This window comes from Zingiber officinale, chromosome 8A (assembly GCF_018446385.1).
Source record: "Zingiber officinale cultivar Zhangliang chromosome 8A, Zo_v1.1, whole genome shotgun sequence".
Classification (NCBI taxonomy): Eukaryota; Viridiplantae; Streptophyta; class Magnoliopsida; order Zingiberales; family Zingiberaceae; genus Zingiber; species Zingiber officinale.
Genome location: NC_056000.1, coordinates 43,358,750 through 43,384,216, shown reverse-complemented (window position 1 = coordinate 43,384,216; position 25,467 = coordinate 43,358,750). Strand labels below are relative to the sequence as shown.

The following is a 25,467-nucleotide window of genomic DNA, read 5'->3' as shown; positions in this document are numbered from 1 at the left end:
TTCAACATGTCAGTCTTCTGAGAACTCTGAGTCCAATCACTCTGCTGCTCTGCGCTCCAACAACGTTCACAAAGCTCCGACGACTCACTCCGGCTCTCTTTTTAATTCATTGTTTGTCGGTTAGCTTTGTTTTCTTTCTTTTCATTAGCAATATTTGTATGTAAATTGTAATTATCCGAATTGCTAGTGAATTGCCCAACGAAAGTACTCAAGGAGTACGGGCCTTCGAGTAGGAGTCGTCACAGGCTCCGAACGAAGTAAAAATCAACAGTGTTCATCTCTTTACTTCTTTACTTTTCCGCTGCGTCTTAACTCGAGATTTTCGAATCGATATTCACCCCCCCCCCCTCTATCGAATCTAACGGTCTTACAGTTGAGTCGATGGGCGTTGGGGGTGTGGCGCTCTCTGCTGACTCCACATAGACTCTGGGATGACGTGGTCTCAGGTGAACTTGCAATAAAACCGAGCCGGGAAGGGGATCCCGGCGACGGCCCTCCGACGCTCAAGTCAGGCGAGAGGAAATCGAAACAGCGTAACGAGGCCAAGAGCTACAGTAGATGAGAATGCATACCTTCGTCAAAGGTTGGAGACCCTTATATAGGGCTCCCTGGAGGCGCGTGCACGCTCTTCGAAGCGTGCACGCTCTTCGAAGCGTGCACGCTCCTCAAAGCATACCTAGAAATGGCTGTGTCAGAAAAGTGCGTCTGACGCCATACCGCAACTGTCTGAGCATATCTCTGATGCGATAGTAGAAACTTCCACCGTACGATTATCTGTCTAGTCCAACCGCTGACCCTGCTATCTGTCTCCTTTGTCCTTTTTTGTGTCTTGTCTATTCCTGGGTCCGCCCAACCAACCACCCAGGTGGTCGGACGCATAGGCGTGCCGAACCGAACGGGGAGACCCCCTGATTGCTCAGACGAGCATACGTTCTTTAGTTGGTCAACAACTCAGCCGAGCAGACGAGCCGCTCGGTGCAGCAATTCCTTAGTGGGCAGATTGAGCATCGGAAGTCCGACCCATGGTCGAGCTATATTAGCGCCAGCTCCGGCGACTCCTGGCCGATCGGACTTTAGATCTGGCCGATCGGACTTTAGACCTCTTCGCTCTGCGAAATCTTTTGGTTGATCATGACCTCCACGCGTCGTTGACCGTCGCCCATGTGGGCCCCTCCCTACGCTTACCACCGGATCAACTATTATGAATGATGTTATAATTTTTTTTTTTAGTTTATCCATCCTTATCTCATGCTTAGCTTCAAACTCTAGAGTCTATTTGGTGTCAAGATGAGATCCTCCGGTCATCATATCAGAATAGATTTTCTTCTCTTGAAGTCGGGTTAAGACCATGCGGTTATTGAAGTTACTACGAGATACTATAGGGCAATGATGGAGTGAACGTACTCTAATATCAAGTTGATAGGAATCTGGGTGTCTATCACGTGGAAAAAATCGAAAGAGAAAAAAATGGAAAAAAAAAAAAAAAGATAGGGTGATCGCTTCGAAAAAATATTAAGAAAAAGCTCAAAAATACAAACATAAAATGATAGATCCACAAAAGTAAAAAAATGATACATCATGAATTTATATGTATATTCCTAAACTTTACCCTGATATCATTACTTAAAATAATTACAATGTTTCCATAATTAAAAAATGCATATGCATAAAATATGCATTTTTTAGTAAATAATTTGTATACAATTTTAGAAATTGTCTAAAAAAAATTGAATCAGGTAATACTTAACTTGAGGCGCTGGTAGGCTTCCAAAATCAAATAGATGGATGATTAATAATAATAAATTTGATTAGAATTTGGTGGGCCAAAATTAAATTATATATATATATATATATATATATATATATATATATATATATATATATATATATATATATATGTAATTAATATATAGAGATGATAATTATTAAAATATTTTAATAATGATTTACAAAATATATTCTGGTTTACCGATTTTAATCATTTAATACTATCCGATAAATAATTACATATTTAATATCTCTTAATATTTATCTAGACTTTGTCTTATCATTTGCTCCGAAACAATTAATTAATTAATTTTCTTTTTTAATAAATAATTAAAAACTTTCTCACCTAATTTAAATTAACAATATACAATGATATGCGTTGAGAAAAAAAATATAGTGTCTATTCACACGTAAATTCAGGATCCACTATTTTTACTTTCTTGGATCCACCATTTTTACGAGTCTATCATTAAAATTTTTCCCTCGAATATCATTTTTTTTTAATTAAATTGTTGGTAAATAGCTATATAATCCAGATTTAGGGTTAACAATAATCTTAATTAATTATCTAGGAATAATATGGAGGCGGACTTGATACCAGGATTGCCCGCCGATATTGCTCTGGAATGCCTCCTCCGGCTCCCCTTCCATGCCTTGGCCGGCGCTCGGTGTGTTTGTAAGCGATGGAGGCAAAAAATCACTTCTCCGTCTTTCTACGGCCTCCGAAAAGCCGGCGGTCACGCTCGCCCTCTTATTGCACTCATTCAATGGAATCCTTCTGGAGGCCCTGGCTACAAGAACCTGAACTTGTTCGAGCCGACCGCGGGGGTATGGACCAGGCTGCCCGCCGTCCCTGACTGCTCTAGCTACTGCCAGGTGGCCGCCGTAGGGCACGAACTGGTAGTGATAGACGGTGGCAGGCCTCCCACCGGCACAGTCCACGTGTACAATTTGTTGACCGGCGTCCGGCGTCGAGGGGCGACTATACCGGGCCCACGGAGGACTGCCTTCGCGTTCGCCGCCTCAGCAGAGGCACGGATGGCGTACGTGGCCGGGGGAAAGAACGAGCACGGGGAGTCGCTGCGGTCGGCTCTGGCCTACGACGTGGCGGCGGACGCGTGGGTGCGGCTGCCGGACATGGCGCTCTCTCGGAAGGAATGCAGGGGGATCTTCGTAAACGGAGCGTTCTGCGTAGCCGGAGGCCAGGAGATGTACCACTGGACCTCTGAGGTGTTCGACGTCGCGGCGGGGCGATGGACGGCGAAGCATGGGATGCTTCTGGAGGAATCGTTGATCAATCCGTTTATGGGAGCGGCGGCGGCGGCGGAGAGCAGGTTGTATAGGTGCGGCGGGAAAGTAGAAGTGGATGTCTGCTCGGGCAACAGCGGCGAAGGCGTGGGCGGGTGGAGGAGGCTGAGGGTGGTTCCAGAGAAGCTAAATTGGTTACCTGCACAAGTGGCGGCTGAGAACGGCGGGGTGATGGTGTTGGGAACCTCTCTGGCACGGCGAATTCCGTGCATTTTGGAGGAGGGGAAGTGGCGGCAGGTGGTGATTCCGACGGAGTTCGCCGGCCTTGTCCGGTCTTTGTGCGGCTTCCAACTTTAGCGATCATCGACTGAAAGTATTCAATTTTATTCTTATTTTTAATTTGTCATGATTAAGAGTTTAGGGTTTTTGTGGGCACGAATTTGTGGGCTTTCCATTTGTTAATGATTAAGCGTTCAATTTGGTGGGCGAACCTGAGATTATGCAATTTCCACTTGTATTGATAAGAATAGTAACATAAGATGTGTTTATTTGGTGTTGGATGATAGGAAAAAAAAACCTTCTAAAATTTATGGTTGTCATGTGTACGTATATTATATGACGCTGCGTATTTTTAGAGCATGCATATTATCAGAGAATGTCAGGTGTCAGGGTCTGTCGGATGAGAGAGCATGTACCTGACAAGAGGTTATATCATTCCCTGATATTGTTGTCGCTTAGCGCTTTCCATCCTGTCCGAGTTCAGCTACAGATAGCTCGGGATGACTGTTCAGATATACTACCGGCTTGAATCTTGATGAGAAGGGCGAGCTGTGGCGAGGAACCCATCTTTCACGCCTTGATCGCTAAAGGGCTGGCCAGGAGTTATCTTAGTGAAAGCACCAAGTCGGGTTACACGGCTTGAGTTGGGGAAGTCCGATCAGTTGGGGGCAAGTTAGGAACTAGTATAAACTCCATCTTATGTCTAATATGGGGGACCTGCCCTGCCTGTGTCCGACTAGGAATTATACGGCTGATGACGTTAGACGGTCTAACTCCCTCTATCTCCTGACTATTAACTGTCACGTCCCCTTAACTTTTGACTGTCACGTCCCCTTGACTATTAACTGCCCTTGACTGTCACGTCCCCTTGACTTTTGACTGTCTGGCCTTATCGGGTCCCACTTTTATACACCGTATCATAAGCATCCCCTCTAAGTCTAGTCGAAGGAGGCTCAAGTCCGACTGACTAGAGCCTAGCACGCTTATGACTCCACTTGCACACAAGGGACTAGCGTGTAGCTGATTATCTTTGGCAAGACTGAAATCGGTATCCTTGTCACCGTGCTGCTATCGGCCCAGTGAAGGTGGCGAGTCATAGTATTGCCATTGGCCCGACAATGTTGGAGCAGATGAAGACGATCCAACACTCAGGTTGTTAAAAAGTGTTCGCAAGAGCAGTGCTAGCTCATACCTTGTGCCGGGGTGGAAGTCGTAGCCCGATCGAGAGGTTATTGGTTGCGAGATCATACTCGCTTATAACTCGGCTAGGGCGAGAGTCTAGAAAGTCGACCGAGAGATCGTTGGTCGTGAGAGCATGTTCACTTATAACTCGCGCTGGGGCAAAGTCGAGAAAGTCGACCGAGAGGTCATTGTGAGAGCATGCTCACTTATAACTCGCGCTGAGGCGAGAGCTTGGAAAGTCGATCAAGAGGTCGTTGGTCGTGAGAGCATGCTCACTTATAACTCGAGTTAGGGCGAGAGCCTGGAAAGTCGACTGAGATGTCGTTGGTCGAAAGAGCATGCTCACTTATAACTCCCGCTGGGGCGAGAGTCTGGAAAGTCGATCGAGAGGTCGTTGGTCGTGAGTGCATGCTCACTTATAACTCGCACTGGGGCGAGAGCCTAGAAAGTCGACTAAGAGGTCGTTGGTCGTGAGAGCATGCTCACTTATAACTCCCGTTGGGGCGAGAGTCTGGAAATTCGACCGAGAGGTTGTTGGTCGTGAGTGCATGCTCACTTATAACTCGTGCTGGGGTGAGAGTCTGGAAAGTCGACCGAGAGGTCGTTGGTCATGAGAGCATGCTCACTTATAACTCGCATTAGGGTGAGAGTCTGGAACGTCGGCCGAGAGGCCATTGGTCGTGAGAGCATGCTCACTTATAACTCTCGCTGGACAAGAGTCTGGAATGCCGCCTGAGAGGCTGTTGGTTGTGAGAGCATGCTCACTTATAACTCATGCTGGGACAAGAGTCTGAAACGCGGGTCGAGAGGCCATTGGTCCTGAGAGCATGCTCACTTATAACTCGCGATGAGGCGAGAGTCGAAAATGCATGCCGAGAGGTCATTGGTCGTGAGAGCATGCTCACTTATAACTCGCGCTGGGGCGAGAGTCTGAAACCCCGACCGAGAGACCGTTGGTCGTGAGAACATGCTCACTTATAACTCGCGCTAGGGCGAGAGTTGAGAATGTCGACCGAAAGATCGTTGGTTGTGAGAGCATGCTCACTTGTAACTCGCGCTGGAGCGAGAGTCTGGAAAGTCGACCGAGAGGTCGTTGGTCGTGAGAGCATGCTCACTTCTACCTCGTGCTGAGGCGAGAGTCTGGAAAGCCAACCGAGAGGTCATTGGTCGCTTGCAGACTTATCTTCTTTGACCCTTGGAGCAACTTGTAGTCATAGCTCCCGTTTTGTCATTAGGCCTTGGCAAAATTTGAATCTTACTCTATTTTGAGATTGGAGTCAAACGTCAAATTATGATCAATGTTTCCCACCGCCTTCTACTCTTATTCCCAAGCTAATCGCATGGAATTCTTGGTCTTCTAGGCATGACACCAGTTTCACCAAATCAACCTCATGATTTCCCTATCTTTTTCATCATAAATGTCATTTTATAGGAAAATGACACATGTCTGACTGGTTTCCTTTGATATGACGGCTGACATATGCTTTCTGCACGAGACTCGATAGCGCCTCCCTTCTGGCGATCTGACGGTTATCCTTTGCAGTGCCGGTTCGATTGTCTAGCTCACATCCCGATGCCCCTTAGTGGTTTCAGTTTAAACACCCTAAAGGCATCGAGCGGCTGTTCATCGATACTTCTTCTTCCCTGCTTGCTTGCCTTAGCGTTCGTGCTTTTCTTTCGTAAGTGTTCCTTTTCCTTTTCTCTTGCTTCTGCGTTTTTCAGATTATGGCCAGATAAACTTTAGTCCCCTAGTATGTCTTCTTCCGCTCCGATTTTGATAAAAGTGATCTTAAGTCGGTGAAGTCTAGCCTGCAACTTTCTGACGACTACACCTTCCACATTCCTAGGCCCGATAATCATCCCTGTCATCCTCCTCCTGGTCGTGTGACCTTCTTCATGGATCAGCTTCTTGGTGGTCTGTGTTTCCCTATCCCCTCTTTCTTTTCAAAGTTAAGTCAATACTTTTGTATCCCCTTATCCTAGTTTGCTCCTAATGTCTTCCGTTCTGTGTGCGGAATGGTAATCCTGTGCCGTCTATATGACCTTTCTTTGACTCCTCAATTTTTTCATCATTTCTATTCTCTCAAACGATCGGAGTCCGACGTTTTTATGGCGCAAGCTTAGCCCGGGTGTAAGTGTTGGAGCAATCTGGGTACCCTAGGTTTTGATGTTTGCGCAAAGGTTTAAGTTAGGATTATTGTTGTATTTGATATGCATTGTGAGTGTGCGGGATACAGGTACAACAAGGAAAGTCCAAGGGTGAGTCTTGGCGGTGTAAGTCCAAGCATGTAGTCTTGGCAACGTAAGTCCAAGTGTGATCTTGGCAAAGGAGGAAAGTCCAAGGATGAGTCTTGGCGGTGTAAGTCCAAGCATGTAGTCTTGACAATGTAAGTCCAAGTGTGACTTGACAATGGATGAAGTCCCGGAGACGCGACCTCTTGGAAAAGGATGACTCGACAACAATGCCAAGATCGATGGAAGCTCCAGAAGGCAAGACGTGAAGGATGGGGAGACATTCGAGGGACGCAAGGCTGATAGAGGAGGTTAGAAGGCTAAGTCTAGGTTGGTCGAGCGAGGACGAGTGCTGAGTGAATGTACTCGGGGGTTAAATCCTAGGATTAGGGGGGTACTGTAGCGTTACTATAGCAGTACTGTAGCAATCGACTGGTGGTTTCATCAGTCGACTAGTGTAGTCGACTGGGGCAGTCGACTGGTAGCGAACAGAGGGTTGGTATCGAGCCGTTGGGCTGCAACGGTCGAATTTCCATGAAGGGGCAGTCGACTGCATGTTTTGGCAGTCGACTGGTAGGCGGGGTTTTCTAACTCGTGACCTATATAACCAAGCATTGGAAGCTTGGTTGAAGTTGACGAAATAGACTTGGTTAAAGTCTATTAGAGTCTCCCAAGCCCTCGTGTGATCGGTGTGCTTGTATTCAAGTGTTTGTGGCGAGGTTTCTCCACCGACAAGGAGCTTGAGCTAGCCGGAGGTTTTCCGGGGAGTCATCCACCGACGGATCGGGATCGTCCACCTTACGGACAGTCGTGGAGTAGGAGCTTTATCTCCGAACCACGTTAAATCAACGTGTTAGGTTTGCTTTCTCTTGTTAGTAGTTATTTTTGTATTTCCGCTGTGCACTAACATTATAGGAAGTGATCGATTTGGGTGAGCCGCTATTCACCCCCCCTCTAGTGGACGTCAAGGTCCCAACAGTAAGTTCTTCATAGGCATGCCTTCTTCTAATAAGAGCTGGAAGTCCCGTTTTTTATATGTGCAACTACCTGATCCCGTGGCTTGGCCCACTGAGTGGCGCTCAGGTCTTCCCCCTCCTTGTGAGTTAAGTGACCATCAACACCAGCCAGATTGCTTCACTGCTTCTGAGAAATTGGTCGCGATGCAACTCCAACTCCCCTCCTTGCTGCGGAAGAGTGTGTTGTATACCTTTGGGCTGAGTCCCATCCAGACTCCCCTGATTGCTTGATAAAATCAAGCAACTCTACCCTCATGTTTTCACTAACTGAGGTATCTTCTTTCTTCTGTAGAAGTCATCATGTTCATTAATACCAAGTCAATGGTCGGCTACCAGTCGACTGATGAAAATACCAGTCGACTGCTACAGTAACGCTATAGTATGCTGCAGTAATGCTACAGTAACCCCTAATCCTAGGATTTAACCCCCGAGTACATTCACTCAACACTCGTCCTCGCTCGACCAACCTAGACCTAGCATTCTAGCCTCCTCCATAACCCTTGCGTCCCTCAGATGCCTCCCCATCCTTCACATCTTGCCTTCTGAAGCTTCCATCGACCTTGTCATTATTGTCGGGTCTTCCTTTACCAAGAGGTCGCGTCTCCGGGACTTCATCCATTGTCAAGTCACACTTGGACTTACATTGTCAAGACTACATGCTTGGACTTACACCGCCAAGACTCATCCTTGGACTTTCCTCCTTTGCCAAGATCACCCTTGGACTTTCCTTGTTGTACCTGTATCCTGCACACTCACAATATATATCAAATACAACAATAAACCTAACTTAAATATTTACCCAAACATCAAAACCTAGGGTACCCAGATTGCTCCAACAGTGAGGTGGACCCGGCCGGTTCATTAGAGTTTGTTAGAAGATGACATCATCTGCAATCATAGTTCAAGGAATCTTGTTTGTACCCAGATGTACTTTCTTTGTCGTTTAGTTCACCTACAGAAGTTTCTAGAGAATATTTCCCATCAAATGAAACAGTTGTCATATGATCACATATTGTTCACATATCATTAATATAACAGATGTATTTATATATTGAGAATATTTTCTGTTAAGCTAATTTTGATCAAGTATATGTAAAGGATGTAACAAGATTGGAGCATGTTCACCTCGCCCTCCGCTGCCTTGCGATCTACCGCCGTCACCAAGAACTCGAACACCACGACCACCACCACCACCATGATGACCACCTCTATATTCTCCTCACAATCTGCCGCTATCACCGGGACACCGACTGCCACAACGACCACCTCCATATCCTTTATCGTCAGACATCAAGAGAAACCAAGTTTAGGGTTTAGGAAGGCCGGATCACATATTGAGATAGAAAGGGGTGAGCGAGCATAGGAATGAGCTGTGAGCGTAGGAATGCTCGCATTCATACGAGCTACATAGGAGAGCTACAAATGAGGCAGTTGTTTCTATTCTAATATGGGCAAGCTTATAACGACTATGTTTTAATTTAGTATTAATTTTAAAATATATTTTTCTTTAAAATTTTATTTTCTCGTATTGAATCATAGTCGTTAACTCGCAACACAATCATGATTCATCGAACCGAACATGACACAATTATGGTCATGCTACCACATACAACACTATGCCCAAATTTATTAGTTCAGATTCTCTGTCCCGAAATTTCTCTGTCCCCATGTCCCACTGTCGATCGGGTGGTCCAGATTACATTTCAAGACATCATAACATCTTTAAGATGTGTGCAGTATCCTTGTGATGTGCAAGACATCCTTAAGATGTAATCTGGACCGTCCGATCGACAGTGGGATATGGGGATAGAAAAGTTTCGGGACAGATGATCCGAACTACAAATTTATTGATACACGACTTAACCCATTTTATATAGAGTATCACAAAATATCTATAATTATAAAATTTCAAGACCCCAATTTCTTATTTTCCGTATGATCAATAAATATAAGTTGAAAAAACAAAGTTTGAAAATTGTCATTGGTTATCGTCTTATAAAAATGGATCAATGTATTAATATTTTGAACAAAAAAGAGCAGAGCTAGTCAAAAAACGAGCAACAACAATGATGAAAGTGGTTCCTGATTCAATTGGACTGCTCTCTTGCTGATTGCCGGGTAGTAAAAGGGAAGGATGAACGACAGTTTCACGAGGAAGAACCGAAGGAGCTAGCAGAAAACCATCAATCCAGTTTGGATTAATTATTTAGTTTTACCTTCGTAAAATAAATAAAAAATTCAAATTATTTGTTTATTTATTATTATATTAAAATTTATTTATTAAAAATTTCATCAAGTCAATTTTTTTAATTGTAGACATTATTATTTGTATAATTTGATTAAATTGTTTATCTAGTAAACGAAACACATGATGTACAAATAAAACATGTTGTTTTATCAATTTTTGACATGTTAGAAATTTAAATATAGGTTTTTATATATGCAAATAAAAATAAATCATGAAAATAATCAGGATTAAAACGTGTTATATTTTATGTCCAAACTGAAACCTCGCAGGCAAACAAGGAGAAGACTGTCTACTAAGTCGGCCAAAGCACAAATAATTAATTATAAAAAACAAATACATAAATTATATGACTATGTTCTCATGCAATCACGTAAAACTTTACTCCATATTCATCTAGATAAGATGGCTTATCATTCCCAATATTAAACAATATCTTCTTGACGAGACTACCACATGCCATTTTAATACCCAACATTCATTGATAATGCCGCACAAACTCCATTGCTAACTCTGTAAACTAGTCGTATACTTCCTTGATTCCTTGGTCACACACTGCAATAGTATTCCGCTTGTTACAATTGGTATTATGGTTAGTGATGAATTCAGAAATTTAAACATGAAAGACGATTATTACGTAGAATAAAAGATAATATCCTCTATCTCTATTAATAAAACTCATAATACTAAAGATTTCATAGTCGGTAAAGGAGAGCGATCACCGATGTCGTCTCTCTCTGAATCCGCCCCTGATTGTGATCACTGTTCTTGATGTCAAGACTTTGGTTTTATATTGAAAAAATTATCTTTCCGCATGTAAGCTGTTGTAATATGATGATAGTGAATGTCAAAAAAAAAAAAAACATATAATAAAGTTTTATGATTTTCTTTTTAAAATAGTAAGAATTAAATAATCACCTACTTTTGCACACACAAAAAAAGAAAAAAATAATAATTAGGAAATATGTACCAAAATTGAAAAACAAATTTAAAATAGTAAAACTTAATCATATAATTAAAATGATCTAAATTGATCAAATTAAAATTACATTAATTAGCCAACTATATATTATTGAATAACTTCTTGGTATATCTTGAATTTTTATGTGTCTTAAGAATAAATCAAATTAACAAATTTGCTAAGTCACTGATAAAGATTATGTTTAATAAGAATATATAGGTAATTAAGAATTTTCTGTCTTTTATTACACTTAATTTTGTTTTTTTTATATATTTTTTATATTATGGATTTATATATTACATGTATTAATAATACATAAATAAACTTAGGTAACTAAAAAATAATTATAAGTATACCATATATAAATATGATAGTTAATTATAATCCAGGTTTAGGTTCAGGGTTCAGGATTAGGAAATTACGCGCGATAGGATGGATGCAGAGTTAATACCAGGCTTGCCTGACGATGTTGCTCTCATATGCCTCCTCCGCCTCCCTTTGCATGCCTTGGCCGTAGCTCGACGTGTCTGTAAGCGATGGAAGCAAGAAATCACTTCGCCGTCTTTCTATCACCGCCGGAAGGCCGCAGGCCATGCTCACCCCATCGTTGCACTTGTTGAATCGAATCCTAGCAGTCGTTACAAGAACCTGATCTTGTTCGAGCCGACCACAGGTGTCTGGAATAAGCTGCCCACCGTCCTGGACTGGCGTGTCCTGAAATGGTGCATATTCCGGCAGGTGGCCGCCGTAGGGCACGAGTTGGTGGTGATAGGCGGCGGAGGCATGCGTCGCAGCGCTCCGGTCCACGTCTACAATTTGTTGACCGGCGTTCGGCGTCGGGGGACGACGATGCCGGGCCCCGGGAGGATCTCCTTCGCGTTCGCCGCCTCAGCGGAGGCACGGATGGCGTACGTGGCAGGGGGACAGAACGAGCACGGGAAGCCGCTGCGGTCGGCGCTGGCCTACGACGTGGCGGCGGACGCGTGGGTGTGTCTGCCGGACATGACGCGCCCTCGGAGGGAGTGCAGGGGAATCTTCGTCGACGGAGCGTTCTGCGTCGCCGGCGGCAAATGGAGGCTTGACTGGACCTCTGAGGCGTTCGACGTCGCGGAGGGGCGGTGGACGGCGAAGCAGGGGAAGTTTCTAGGGAAGGCACTGATCGATCCTCTGACGGTAGTGGCGGCGGAGGAGGGCAGGGTGTACAGCTGCGGTCGGAATGGGGTGGTGGATGTCTGCTCGGACATAGACGGCGGAGGGTGCCGAAGGCTGGGGGTGTTTTCCCAGGAGCTATATGGGTTTCCTGCACATGTGGCGGCGTGGAATGGCGGGGTGATGGTGATGGGAACCATTCGAGCAGGGAAAACGGCGTGCATTTTGGAGGAGGGGAAGTGGCGGCAGGTGGCGTTCCCGGCGGAGTTCACTACCGGCTGTGTCCAGTCCTTGTGCAGCTTCCAACTTTAGCGATCATTGAATCCAGAAACTATCCAATTTTATTTTATTTTAAATTTGTTCATGATTATGCCTACAAATTTGTCTGCCAACCAGAAATTATGCAATTTTTACTTGTGTTGCTAAGAATAGAAAGTAATAACAAGTTATTTGGTGTTGGATGATAGAAAAAACTAATAATTGTCGTGTTGCACAAATATAATTAGGAGGGTCAAATAAATGAATCCGATCCAATGATCTAATATGAGTCAGATCCGAAAAAAATTAAATTCGAGTTGAACATTTTAAGATTTGGATCGGGTTCGGATTGAAAGGTTTCAAGTTGAAATTTTTTGAGTCGGATTCGGGTTGACCCAAATTTAAAGTTTAGCGGATTTTTTAGAATTTAAATTAAATTTTATTTTAAAAATTAAAATCTTTTTACGTATATTAATATAATGTTAATATGATAATAATAAAATATTGAGATAAAAGTAAAAATTATAAAAAAAACTAGTTAAAAAATCATTTTCAATCATATTATTCCGATTGGATTCGAATTGATCGGATTCAAATTTAAGTGTTTTGGATTGAATTCATATTAATTCAAATTGAATTCTAGTTAGGTAAAAAAAATTAATCCAACTCAAATATAATCCAATCTATCTAAATTGATATCCTTAAATATAATATACTTCCAACTCTCTATAAATGTGATGTGCAGTGCAATTGTAAAATTAACAATAAGAAAATTGAAGTTATATATATTACAGGTTGACTTTTAATTGTTTCGTATTTATAAATCAAGGAGAAAGCTATCTATTTCGAGAATTAGTCGAGTGAAAATTAAATATTTAGATTATCAATATATACTTCAAATTATATTACAATGTTCCCATGCAGTCTTGCACGCAATTCTGCATGGGTGATCTAACTCCAAAAATCCGTCGGTTCGGATTGCAGGTTACAATTCATTTATATAAAACTGAAATCGCTAGTAATCATTGGTTAATCGTGATATATTTGATATGGTACATGATAATAAGGTCGGATAGTTAATATGGTCGGAAATCAAGTTTACAGGACGGTCAGAACTCAGAAGTCAAGTCCATGGAGTGGTCAAAAGTCAAGCTCACGTGGTCAAAAGTCTAGCCTACGTGGTAGTCAAAGGTCCGGATTACAGGATAGTCCCGGTCGGGCATAAGTGACATTCTTGGGTTAAGCCTACATGGCAAGTAGGAACTTAGAAGGTAGGACATACAGGTCGGGATATACGAATCAAGACTTACAAACATGCGGAATATGATATACGAACCAGGACGTACAGGTCGGGATATGCGGATCAAAGACATACAGATTAGGATATGCAGACTAAGGCTTACAGGTCGGGATTTACAGGATAAGACTCACAGAGCAGGATACGCGGACCAAAGACATACATGTCAGGATATGCGGACTAAGGCTTACAGGTAGGGATTTACAGGATGAGACATGCAGAACAGGATATGTGGGTCATGGCGTACGATTCAAGATGTATAGAATAAAATACGGAGCAGGATTGGGCATACGGGACAAGACTTAAGGAACGACAAGCGAAGGCCTCGATTGGTAGGGCGGTAGGCGCAGGTCTGGATTTATCGGGATCTATCGAGTGGCAAATGGAGGGATGGACGTACAGATCTAGATTTACGAGGCGATGAATACAAGCCAGGGAATGCGCCAGGGAACGTAGGTCTATACCCACAAGTCAAGATTTGCAGGTACGAGGATCTAGTCCAAGGTTAACAGACCGGGGCAGACGCACACTATACAACAATCAAGCCGAGGAATCGTAACAACCTGTCAGACAATAATCACCGCATGTCAGGGAATATGCTAACGGTCTAGGGCTCATTGCACACCAATCCCTCCCTTAGACCTATAAGAAGATGCCACATGTCATTCACCGCCAGACAAATCCTGACACTCGGCATTCCCTGACACTCGTCAGACTCCAGAAGTATCTACTACCATATAAAAGGGAGGTTTTGTCTCTACGCAGGTAGACTCACTCATCTTTTCACATTTCATCATTTACTTTTCGTCCTTTCACTGTACTTCTGGGGAAAAAGTACATGACTTGAGCGTCGGAGGGTCTGACCCGAGGACTTTTTCCCTGGTTCTTGGTCTCTAATGACCTGGGTGCTTGTCTGAGTGTGTGCAGAACCCTCGCCTCATCGTCCCAGTCATCACCCCCCCCCCCATCATCCACTCGTGGGAACCCTTCCCGTATGTACCAGATCAACCAAGCGTCTCTACGACTTTCCGTCAACAGCAAGGACAACGCGGCTAGCCTCTGTCCGACTCAACTTCCAGACGGGATCAAATTTGACGCCATCTGTGGGAACACATTTACCTATTCCGGAACGTGAAGATGGAGGGCTTTGGTCGAATCAACGTAACCATGACGGCTAGAGAATACGAACTATTCAAAGAAGCCAAAAAATAGGCGGCCTCTGAAAAGCAAACTACCGCCTCCCGACCGCGAAAGTTACCCGAAGCTTCCAAAGAACCAGCTCACGCCTCAGATCGAGGTTCTAAGAGAAAGCAGCCCGTAGAATTTCCCCCGGCCTTTTACAGGGATCCCGGCAGGGTTATTATCAACCAGAATCAGGATGCTACAACCACAAGGAGCAACCACAAGTTGTTGGTGCAATTTCCAGTAGGTCAAGGTTGACCTAGTTGACCAAGCGTAAACCTTGGTCATGGTTTCGATGTTTGACAATATAAAAAGACATGTAGACATGGACAATGCAGGTGCAGTTGTCCATGCGGAGAGATACTGATCAGGGTCTGATCAGGTTGGATGAAGAAGAGTCAAGTAGGTCAAGGTTGACCGGATACTTGACTGGGAAGTCCTAACTGGGATGTTAGGCAGTTTGGAAATTCCTGGTGAGTGAAGCCAGGCAGTCGGGAAATCCTGGTGAGTGAAGCCAGGTGAAAATCCTAGTGAGTGAAGCTAGGTGAAAGTGAAAGTCCTGGTGAGTGAAGCCAGGCAGTTGGAGAAAGTCCTGGTGAGTGAAGCCAGGAAACCCTGGTGAGTAAAGCCAGGTAAAAGACCTAGTGAGTGAAGCTAGGCAGTTTAGAAGTCCTGGTGAGTGAAGCCAGGCAAGGGAAATCCAAATGGGTCAAGGTTGACCAGACATCTGGTGAAAAGTCCAAGCAGGGAGCTTGGCACGGGAAAAGTCCAAGTATGGAGACTTGGCACGGAGAAGACCAAGATGAAGACTTGGCACGGAAAGTCGGAGAGGGCTCGGTAGCTCGTTCTCCGGACTGTGGTCAGAGAGGGCTCGGTAGCTCGTTCTCCAGACTGTGGTCGGAGAGGGCTCGGTAGCTCGTTCTCTGGACCGGACGAAGTCAGAGAGGGCTCGGTAGCTCGTTCTCAGGACCAAGTAGGGTTTAGGGTTGGGAGCTCTAAACCTGGATCGGTCTGGTAACCGATCCAGTGATATGCTGGGTTATCTGATCGGTCTGGTGACCGATCAGTAACCAAACAGAAGTATTCTGTTGCTTATCTGATCGTTCAGTAGACCGATCAGTGATCGATCAGTAGCATACGGTGAAGTTCCTGATCGGTCTGCAGACCGATCATGAGACGATCAGAAGGAGATCACCTTCGAGAGGGAAAGATCCTGATCGGTCATGGGACCGATCAGGGAAGGACCTGATCGGTCTCCATGACCGATCAGGGAAGGGCCTGATCGGTCTTGTGACCGATCAGGACCCTTGTGGACCGATCAGGATGAAGCCTGATCGGTCCACATCCTAGCCGTTGCGTAGCAACGGCTAGTTTCTTCTGTGTCTTCTTCGCAGGTTATAAAAGGAGATCAAGGGTTTCTACAGCAAGTCTTCTTCTCTCCCTTCTTCTTCTTCCTGCTGAGCTCTCGCTGCCGAAGCTTCGGGTGAGCTTCCTGTTGGTTTTCTAGCTGAGCTTGGATCCGAGAAGTTGCTGCTTCATCAGGATTCCAGTCGGCAACGAGAAGGCAAGCAAAGGGTTTTACATTTCGATTGTTCTTGTTTGCTTTCTCTACTGTTGTACTCCTTATTGCTGTTGCAAAGAGATTGTGGCGAGGTTTCTCCACCCACAAGGAGTATTTATTAGCCGGTTCTCCGGGGACTCATCCACCGACGGATTGATAGGGCTCGTCCACCTTACGGACACGCCGAGGAGTAGGAGTTTATCTCCGAACCTCGTTACATCGACGAGTTTGAGGTTTGCTATTCTCCGTTGTCGTTTCTATTGTTTATTTCCGCTGCGCTAACCTGATTTGTAGAAAGAAACGAACGATTTGGGGTCGGCTATTCACACCCCCCTCTCTAGCCGTGATCATCGATCCTAACAAGTGGTATCAGAGCGAGGTCGTTCTTCGTTGGATCAACACCCGAGGGAGCACGAGCTAGAGAATGGATCTATTTGGAGAAGATGTCACGATTCCACCCTTTTACGACCGCGACGACTTCGCGTTTTGGAAGGTAAGAATGAAGTAGTTTCTTATGACTAACCTTGAAAATTGGAGTTGTGTTCAATTAGGTTTCAAGCCTCCGATGGACAAGAAAGGAGAAACCCTAGAGAAGAAGGAGTGGACCAAGGAACAAGTCCACCAATCCCTAGTCAACGATGAGGTATTGAAAATTTTTGAATTTTCTTTACCTAATGATGTTTTGTGTAGGATAGGTGGATATAACGATGCCAAGGAGTTGTGGAATAACTTGGCAAAGTTCCATGAGGAGAACTCCACTTCAAGTCATGAAGAGGAGTCAAGTGAGCCATGTAGCTCACTTCATGGAGGAATGAATTTAGAAGTTGAGGGCCACTCAACATCTAAAGAAGAAGAAGAGGAGAGTTCTTCTTCAAGTTCGGAGCAAGAAGAAGAAGCTTCTACCTCCGGAAGGGATGAAGGAGAGAGCGTTCATCCATCCTCAACTCTAGGTAACTCAAGCCATTTAGTTTCTAGCAAATTACACATAATGTTCTTTGAGTGTAGGGAATTTGGGCATTACAAGAGTAAGTGTCCAAAGAGGGTTAGAAAGACTCCACCGGCGCCAAAGGTCAAGGAAGCCAGAGTCCCAACACGCAAGGGCAAGGAGCACGTGGTGTGCTTCCAATGCAAGCGAAGGGGACACTATAGGAGTCAATGTCCGAGGGGGAGGCAATCTCACAAGGACAAGAGATTGAGCACATGTATAGGGGGAGCTAGGGCAAACCCTAAGGTAATCTCTAAGGCACATTCTTGCAATTCTAGTAGGATGCATGCTAGTAGCCTTATTGCTATTGTCAAGAATGATAAGCATGTTAATTATAGGAATCAATACATGAGCTTAGGAGTCAAACATGTTAACCTAGATAAGGATAACACTAGGAAAGCCAACCCTAGGATCAACTCATCCAAGGTTAAGGGAAACCTAGATAGGAATCCCAAATCATCTAGACATATGCCTAGGAATACCTCAAAGAAAAATGATAAATTAAAGCTTGAGGTATTAGAGAAAGAAAATCAAGTCTTGAGGTCAAGACTTGACTCTCTAGAAAAGGCTCTTGAGGATTTGACTCTAGGGTCTAGGGGTCAAAAACTCAAGTCCAAGGACAAGAAAGGTTTGGGTCATAAACCTAAGTCCCAAGTGGTCAAGCCCACTTATCACAATGTTCCATTCGATTATGGAACAAAGTCTAGGGCTAGGAAGACCATCACCAAGGTCACAAGGGGAGCCACCCCTAGAGTTGATCTTGATGAGTCCCAAATGACCAAGGCTTTAAAGCCTAGGAGGGTCATTAGGAGGGTTGCTAGGGAAGTCATCCCTAGTGAATATTTAGTGAACCCAATGAGCTCCAATAGGTATTGGGTTCCTAAGAGCGTGATTCCATCACGCTAGATGGTTTAGGGTGTGCCAACCTTACTTGAATAGGTAATTAACCTAATCATGGCAAAAGGTGGCACTTTAGGATTTTTCAAGGTGTGATCAAGCCTCGAAAATGAAATGAAAAATTATTCCTAAGGTGATTAGAATGTGCCAATCAAATTTGAGGAGTTTTCTAGAGTTAATCTAGTTGGTACATAGTGATCTAAAAATCCTTCGTATATGATTTTAGGTCTATTACACTTAGGAATATAGAACCTATGGCAAAATGATCAAAATCATCAAAAATGGCAACTAAGGCTAGAATTAGGTATTTCCTATACCTTTACATGTTATTTGCCATATATTGTTTGTCATATGCCATGTCATGACATCATATTTATTTTATGATCATTTAAAATGTCATGATAATGCTTAGGTTGTTTAAATGTCATGCTTTATTTAAGTTTCATACTTTATGTCATGACATCATGACACTGACACATGTTATTATGTATGATATCATTTTATGTCATGTCATCTTCTCTTGCATTTATAATCAATGAAATTGATTTAAGGTTAAAAACACAATTTGATATGGAGATCAAATTGATGTTTAGAAAATGCATGAGACCTTAGCCTAAGATAACCTAAACCCATATCTCACATCAAAATTAACTTGGATGTGTTTGATACACCTTAGATGTGTGTGAGATATTAGGATGATGAGTTAGGAACAAGGTGCATAGTTCTTGTACCTAGATGAGCCTAATTCAAAATTGGGGATCATAGGGAAAGCTTATGTACAAGTCATGTACATTTAGCCCAAAGATTGTGGTCCTAAATTAAATGGTTTAAAATCATTTCAAAATTGATTTGAAAAACCTTGATGAAGCTTTTTTAGTGATAGCATTCATCATTGAGCAAAGTGATACAAAGATGAGTTAACTTTGAGCTATTTCAAAGACTTGTGAACTTTGTATCAAGATTAAAAAATGGAAGTTATTTTCATAGAAAACTATTTTTCCTTAATAGTATATGTTATGAGGAATGTATCCTCAAAATTTCACAATTTTTGGAATTTTCTGTAATTTTCTAGAGGTTTCTGAATTTCGTGGAGAGAAATCAGAACTTATCAGACCTTTATCAGGTTTGTGGACCGATCAGAAGGGTTTCTGATCGGTCCAGGGGAGCCTGATCAGTCTGGTGACCGATCAGGGCGTGCCAACCTGCTGAATTTCGACTGTTTGTCTGAAATTGCAGCTATGGAAGTGGTGTTTTAGAGTTCTAAAGGGTTGAAACTCTCCAAGACATTGTTGGTGCAATGGTCAAGGGGGAGTTGACCTTTAGGGGGAGTTTTACCTATTAGTCAAGGAGAAGTTGACTTTTATGGGGAGTTTTTACTCGTCGAAATTTTTGAGGATGAGTGATATGGGATTATCACTAAGTTGATTGTTGAATTTAGTTTCAAGGGGGAAATTAAGGGTTTCAATGAAAGTATGGGACTTTCATTAGGAAGAAACTCTTGACCTTGATTCACTCCTTTTGATGTGTGTCAAAAAGGGGAAGAATGTCTAGAGAATGTTCAAGGAAGAACATTGGAGTTAGTGGAAGAGTTTGTTGATCACGACGAGTGAAGTTGTGAACAACGATAACTTACTCTTCAGGGGGAGAGTTTGTTGATGTGTGCCAATAGGGGGAGAATGAAGGGTTTAAGTTAGGCCTTCATTATCTAAGAAGGAGGTTGCCTTCTTAGAAGGAGAATGTAAGGTTGTAACTTATGTTTCATTACCTAGTGGCATGAGGAAAGTTGAGGCTATTGGATTAGCCTAACTTAAAGGTATTGTCAAACATCAAAAAGGGGGAGATTGTTGGTGCAATTTCCAGTAGGTCAAGGTTGACCTAGTTGACCAAGCGTAAACATTGGTCATGGTTTCGATGTTTGACAATATAAAAAGACATGTAGACATGGACAATGCAGGTGCAGTTGTCCATGCGGAGAGATACTGATCAGGGTCTGATCAGGTTGGATGAAGAAGAGTCAAGTAGGTCAAGGTTGACCGGATACTTGACTGGGAAGTCCTAACTGGGATGTTAGGCAGTTTGGAAAGTCCTGGTGAGTGAAGCTAGGCAGTCAGGAAATCCTGGTGAGTGAAGTCAGGTGAAAATCCTAGTGAGTGAAGCTAGGTGAAAGTGAAAGTCCTGGTGAGTGAAGCCAGGTAGTTGGAGAAAGTCCTGGTGAGTGAAGCCAGGAAACCCTGGTGAGTAAAGCCAGGTAAAAGACCTAGTGAGTGAAGCTAGGCAGTTTAGAAGTCCTGGTGAGTGAAGCCAGGCAAGGGAAATCCAAATGGGTCAAGGTTGACCAGACATCTGGTGAAAAGTCCAAGCAGGGAGCTTGGCACGGGAAAAGTCCAAGTATGGAGACTTGGCACGGAGAAGACCAAGATGGAGACTTGGCACGGAAAGTCGGAGAGGGTTCGGTAGCTCGTTCTCCGGACTGTGGTCAGAGAGGGCTCGGTAGCTCGTTCTCTGGACCGGACGAAGTCAGAGAGGGCTCGGTAGCTCGTTCTCCGGACTGTGGTCGGAGAGGGCTCGGTAGCTCGTTCTCTGGACCGGACGAAGTCGGAGAGGGCTCGGTAGCTCGTTCTCAGGACCAAGTAGGGTTTAGGGCTGGGAGCCCTAAACCTTGATCGGTCTGGTAACCGATCAGGACCCTTGTGGACCGATCAGGATGAAGCCTGACCGGTCCACATCCTAGCCGTTGCGTAGCAACGGCTAGTTTCTTCTGTGTCTTCTTCGCAGGTTATAAAAGGAGATCAAGGGCTTCTACTGACCCGCTCTCCTTCTTCTTCTTCCTGCTGAGCTCTCGTTGCCGAAGCTTCGGTTTCCTGCTGGTTTTCTAGCTGAGCTTGGATCCGAGAAGTTGCTGCTTCATCAGGATTCCAGTCGGCAACGAGAAGGCAAGCAAAGGGTTTTACATTTCGATTGTTCTTGTTTGCTTTCTCTACTGTTGTACTCCTTATTGCTGTTGCAAAGAGATTGTGGCGAGGTTTCTCCACCCACAAGGAGTATTTATTAGTCGGTTCTCCGGGGACTCATCCACCGACGGATTGATAGGGCTCGTCCACCTTACAGACACGCCGAGGAGTAGGAGTTTATCTCCGAACCTCGTTACATCGACGAGTTTGAGGTTTGCTATTCTCCGTTGTCGTTTCTATTGTTTATTTCCGCAGCGCTAACCTGATTTGTAGAAAGAAACGAACGATTTGGGGTCGGCTATTCACACCCCCCTCTCTAGCCGCGATCATCGATCCTAACACAAGTTTCTATGGTAGAAAGCTCTCTGCCTAAAGACTCGAAAAGGGGAAAGGCTACCGTCCTCCGTGAAGAACGTCGGGGGGAGCCAGAAGAAAAGTGTCATTCTCCTCTAAGATATTGGAGGAAAAGCTGCCTAAAGGATATAAGCCCCTTGCTATTGGGGAATACGATGGCAGCAAAGATCCTGAGGATCATCTTCGCAAGTTCAGAAACGCGGCCCTGCTACACCAATATAGTGACGCCGTTAAGTGCCGAGTATTCTTGAATACTCTATCGGGCTCTGCCCAAAAGTGGTTCGATGGACTACCGCATGAGTTCATCACCTGTTTCTTAGATTTCAAGACCGCATTCCTGCGCCACTTCGCCAGCAGCAGGAAATATCAAAAGACTGACCACTGCCCATTTGCTCTCAAGTAGAGGTCCTCTGAGCCGTTAAGAAGATATATCAAGCGTTTCAATCAAGTAACTCAGGATGCCCCGGTAGCCACATCAGAAATACTCATGAGCGCTTTATCTCATGGTTTGACAGAGGGGGAATTCTTTAGGGACCTCATCAGAAATCCCGTAAGGATTTTTGATGAGATGCTAGAGAAAGCCACTAGCTACATCAATGTGGAGGAAGTGCAGATGACTCGAAGGAAGGCTGACAAACCGCCCTCCTCTGCCAATAAGCCGGAGAGAAGAGTACCCCAACCGCCTGCTCAACCTCTCCCGCGCTCTTGGGAAGCCCGACCTACCTTCCACCCCGGTCAGGATGTTCGGCCGATTCCGCGCGTAGCCGCAGTCCATGCCCCCCCCCGACCTGGGCCTTGGGGGTCACGCTATTGCACTTATCATCGGTCGCATACGCATGCCACCATCGATTATTTTCAATTCGCCCGTGATTCTCGTTATGCTGCTGAGCTGGGTCTGCCACCCCTCGAGCTGGCTCCTCAGGTCCAAAGAATGATGGAGGAACGACGCAATGCAGGGGGGCAGGCAAGCAGACCCAGGGCAGATCAAGGAGGGCCTGGCGTGTAACAACAAGGACGCACCGGGGAGCAAGGGGAAGCTCGCGAAGCTGAGAATAGGGGCAATGCAGCCATCCGGGACATAGGCATGATCTCTGGAGGGCCTATTGATGGAGATTCGGGCAGGGCACACAAATCCCACGAACGCCGGTTGGAGATTCACGTTGTTGGATGCAGCTAGGAGCAGGCTGCTGACCCTGTCATCAGCTTTGGACCACAAGACTTGGAGGGACTGGAGCTGCCTCATGATGATGCCCTCATCATCAAAGTTGTCATAGCCAATAGCCGTGTGGCCAGGGTCTTCGTTGACACTGGGAGCTCTGTCAACGTATTGTTTAGGACTGCTTTTGAAGAAATGCAGATCGACGCCAGCGAACTCCAGCTGGTGGCCACTTCTTTATATGACTTTACTGGTAACGAGGTAAAACCCATGGGCCAGATCAAGTTGGTCATATCCTTGGGGAGCGAGCCATTAGTGAGGACCAGGAGAAGTACCTTCATAGTGGTAGATTCACCCTCGTCTTATAACGTCATTTTAGGGTAACCAGCTCTACATGAATTCCGAGCTGATGTCTCTACCTTTCACCAGAAAATCAAGTTCCCCGTGGGAGAGCAGGTCGGGGAAGTTAAAGGAGAGCATCAGGTTTCTCAGCGATGCTACATTGACATGGTCAAAGTGGAGGCTCGCAAGGCGCAAAGGACTCAGGACGGGGTCGTGCATGCCATTCAAGAAGAACCTATGCCTATGGCGGAAGAGCCCATCCCTTGGGAGGAAGTCCAGTTATATCCTGAGCGCCCAGAGAGTCTCACTCGTATAGCCGGTGACCTGTCGCCTAAGCTTAAAGAAGAATTGATCTAGTGCTTGACCCGTAACAGGGATGTCTTCACCTGGTCTGTGGCAGAATTACCAGGGGTCAGACCCGAAATAGTAGAGCATAAGTTACATCTCTTGCCCGACGCCCCACCGGTTAAGCAGAAGAAGCGGAATTTCTCGGCCGATCAAAATAAAATTATCCGACTTGAAGTGGATTAGCTTAGGAAAGCGGGTTACATTAGAAAAGTACAATTCCCGTTCTGGCTCTCTAATGCGGTCTTAGTGGCGAAACCCAACAATAAGTGGAGAGTTTGCATAGACTTCCGAGATTTCAATCTTGCCAGTCCTAAAGATTGCTATCCTCTTCCCAGAATTGACTAGTTGGTAGATTCAACCGTCGGTTGTGAAAGGATTTGCATGCTGGATGCTTATCAGGGGTACCATCAGATCCCCCTAGCCCTAGGGGATCAGGAGAAGGTCAGTTTTATTACAACTAATGGTACTTTCTGCTACACTGTTATGCCTTTCGGACTCAGGAATGCTAGAGCTACGTACCAAAGGATGATGAATAAAATCTTCCGGGAGAAGACTGGGCGTAACGTGGAAGTTTATGTGGACGATATACTTATCAAATCCCCTTTAGCCGCGAACCTGATAGCGGATGTGGAGGAGACCTGCGGCACCCTCCGATAGTATGAGTTAAAATTGAATCCCTTGAAGTGTCTGTTCGGAGCCAAAGGAGGGAAATCTTAGGATACTTGGTGATGGAACGGGGAATTCAAGCCAACCCTGAGAAGGTCCAAGCACTCCGGGACATGAAGGCTCCCCAAAACCTGAAGGAGGCGCAGAAGTTGGTGGGCAGGATAACAGCCTTGTCCAGATTTATCTCCCGATCAATAGACAAAGTAGCACCCTTTTTTAAAGTGCTAAGGAAAGCTTCCAAATTCCAGTGGGACGAGGAATGCACGCAAGCTTTTGAAAAGCTAAAAAAGTATTTGGAGACTTTACCTTCTTTATTCAAGCCTATTACAGGAGAGCCGCTCTGGGTCTACCTGTCAGCCACCCCTGAGGCCGTGGGGGCGGTGTTAGTAAAAGAGCAGGATATTGTACAATGGTCAGTGTACTTTTTTAGTCATCTACTAAAGGGGACTAAGTCTAGATACATAGTTCTGGAAAAGTTGGTTTACGGTCTGGTGCTCATGGCCCGACGTCTAAGGCCTTATTTTCTGGCACATCCCATCATGGTCTTGACCAATAGTACCATGGATAAAGCCCTTGCCAATGTAAAGGTTGCTGGCCGGCTTATCAAGTGGGCGACAGAATTGGGAGAGTATAATATAGTTTATCAACCTCGCATGACTATTAAAGTGCAGGCCTTGGCTGATTTCTTGACCGAGATTTATTAAACTGATTCTGAAGAAATTTGGAAGGTATATGTGGATGGATCAGCCACACAGTAGGGAAGTGGCATCGGAGTTCTTCTGATATCCCCTCAAGAAAATATCTTGTAGTTAGCCGTGCGGTTGAACTTTAGAGCCACTAACAACGAGGCAGAGTATGAGGCTTTATTGGCAAGGCTGCAGGCAGCTCGACATGTGAGAGCTACCCGAGTAATCATCTACTCGGATTCTCAATTAGTAACCCAGCAGGTAGCAGACAACTTTGAGGTCAATAGTGATAAGCTATACGTATAACGAGAGGCTTATGAGAAAATGAAAGAAGAGTTCAAGGAGGTCACAGTGAGCAAGATTCCCAGAACAAAGAATGGTCGAGCTGACAAGTTAGCCAAAATGGCCAGTTCTCTGACCACATGGGTCTTGGACAGGTCAATAGTGCAGACGTTTCTCATAGCCCAGATAGATCTTCAGAATAACGTGGAGGAACTTATTGATTGGAGAACCTCAATGATTATTTATCTTCAACAAGGTATCCTACCAACCGACCTAGAGGATGCACGACTGTTTAGAAAAAAGGCTCATGCCTACACCATGATAGGAGATCAGTTATATAAGCGGCCATTTTCCAGACCCTTACTCAAGTGTTTAAGCATGGAAGAGGCGGAGTATGCCTTACAAGAAATACATCGAGGGTGT

The 25,467-nt window shown here is 44.7% G+C and overlaps 2 protein-coding genes across 2 annotated transcripts; both read left to right on the top strand.

The window, feature by feature from the left end:
- The first annotated feature begins 2,346 nt into the window (after positions 1–2,346).
- On the top strand, positions 2,347–3,372 carry LOC122010731 (F-box/kelch-repeat protein At1g80440-like). Its single transcript, XM_042567224.1, has one exon. The coding sequence runs from the start codon at positions 2,347–2,349 to the stop codon at positions 3,370–3,372; it is 1,026 nt and encodes a 341-aa protein (XP_042423158.1).
- A 7,990-nt stretch (positions 3,373–11,362) lies between these two features.
- Positions 11,363–12,391, top strand: LOC122010730 (F-box/kelch-repeat protein At1g80440-like). Its single transcript, XM_042567223.1, has one exon. The coding sequence runs from the start codon at positions 11,363–11,365 to the stop codon at positions 12,389–12,391; it is 1,029 nt and encodes a 342-aa protein (XP_042423157.1).
- The last annotated feature ends 13,076 nt before the right edge of the window (positions 12,392–25,467 follow it).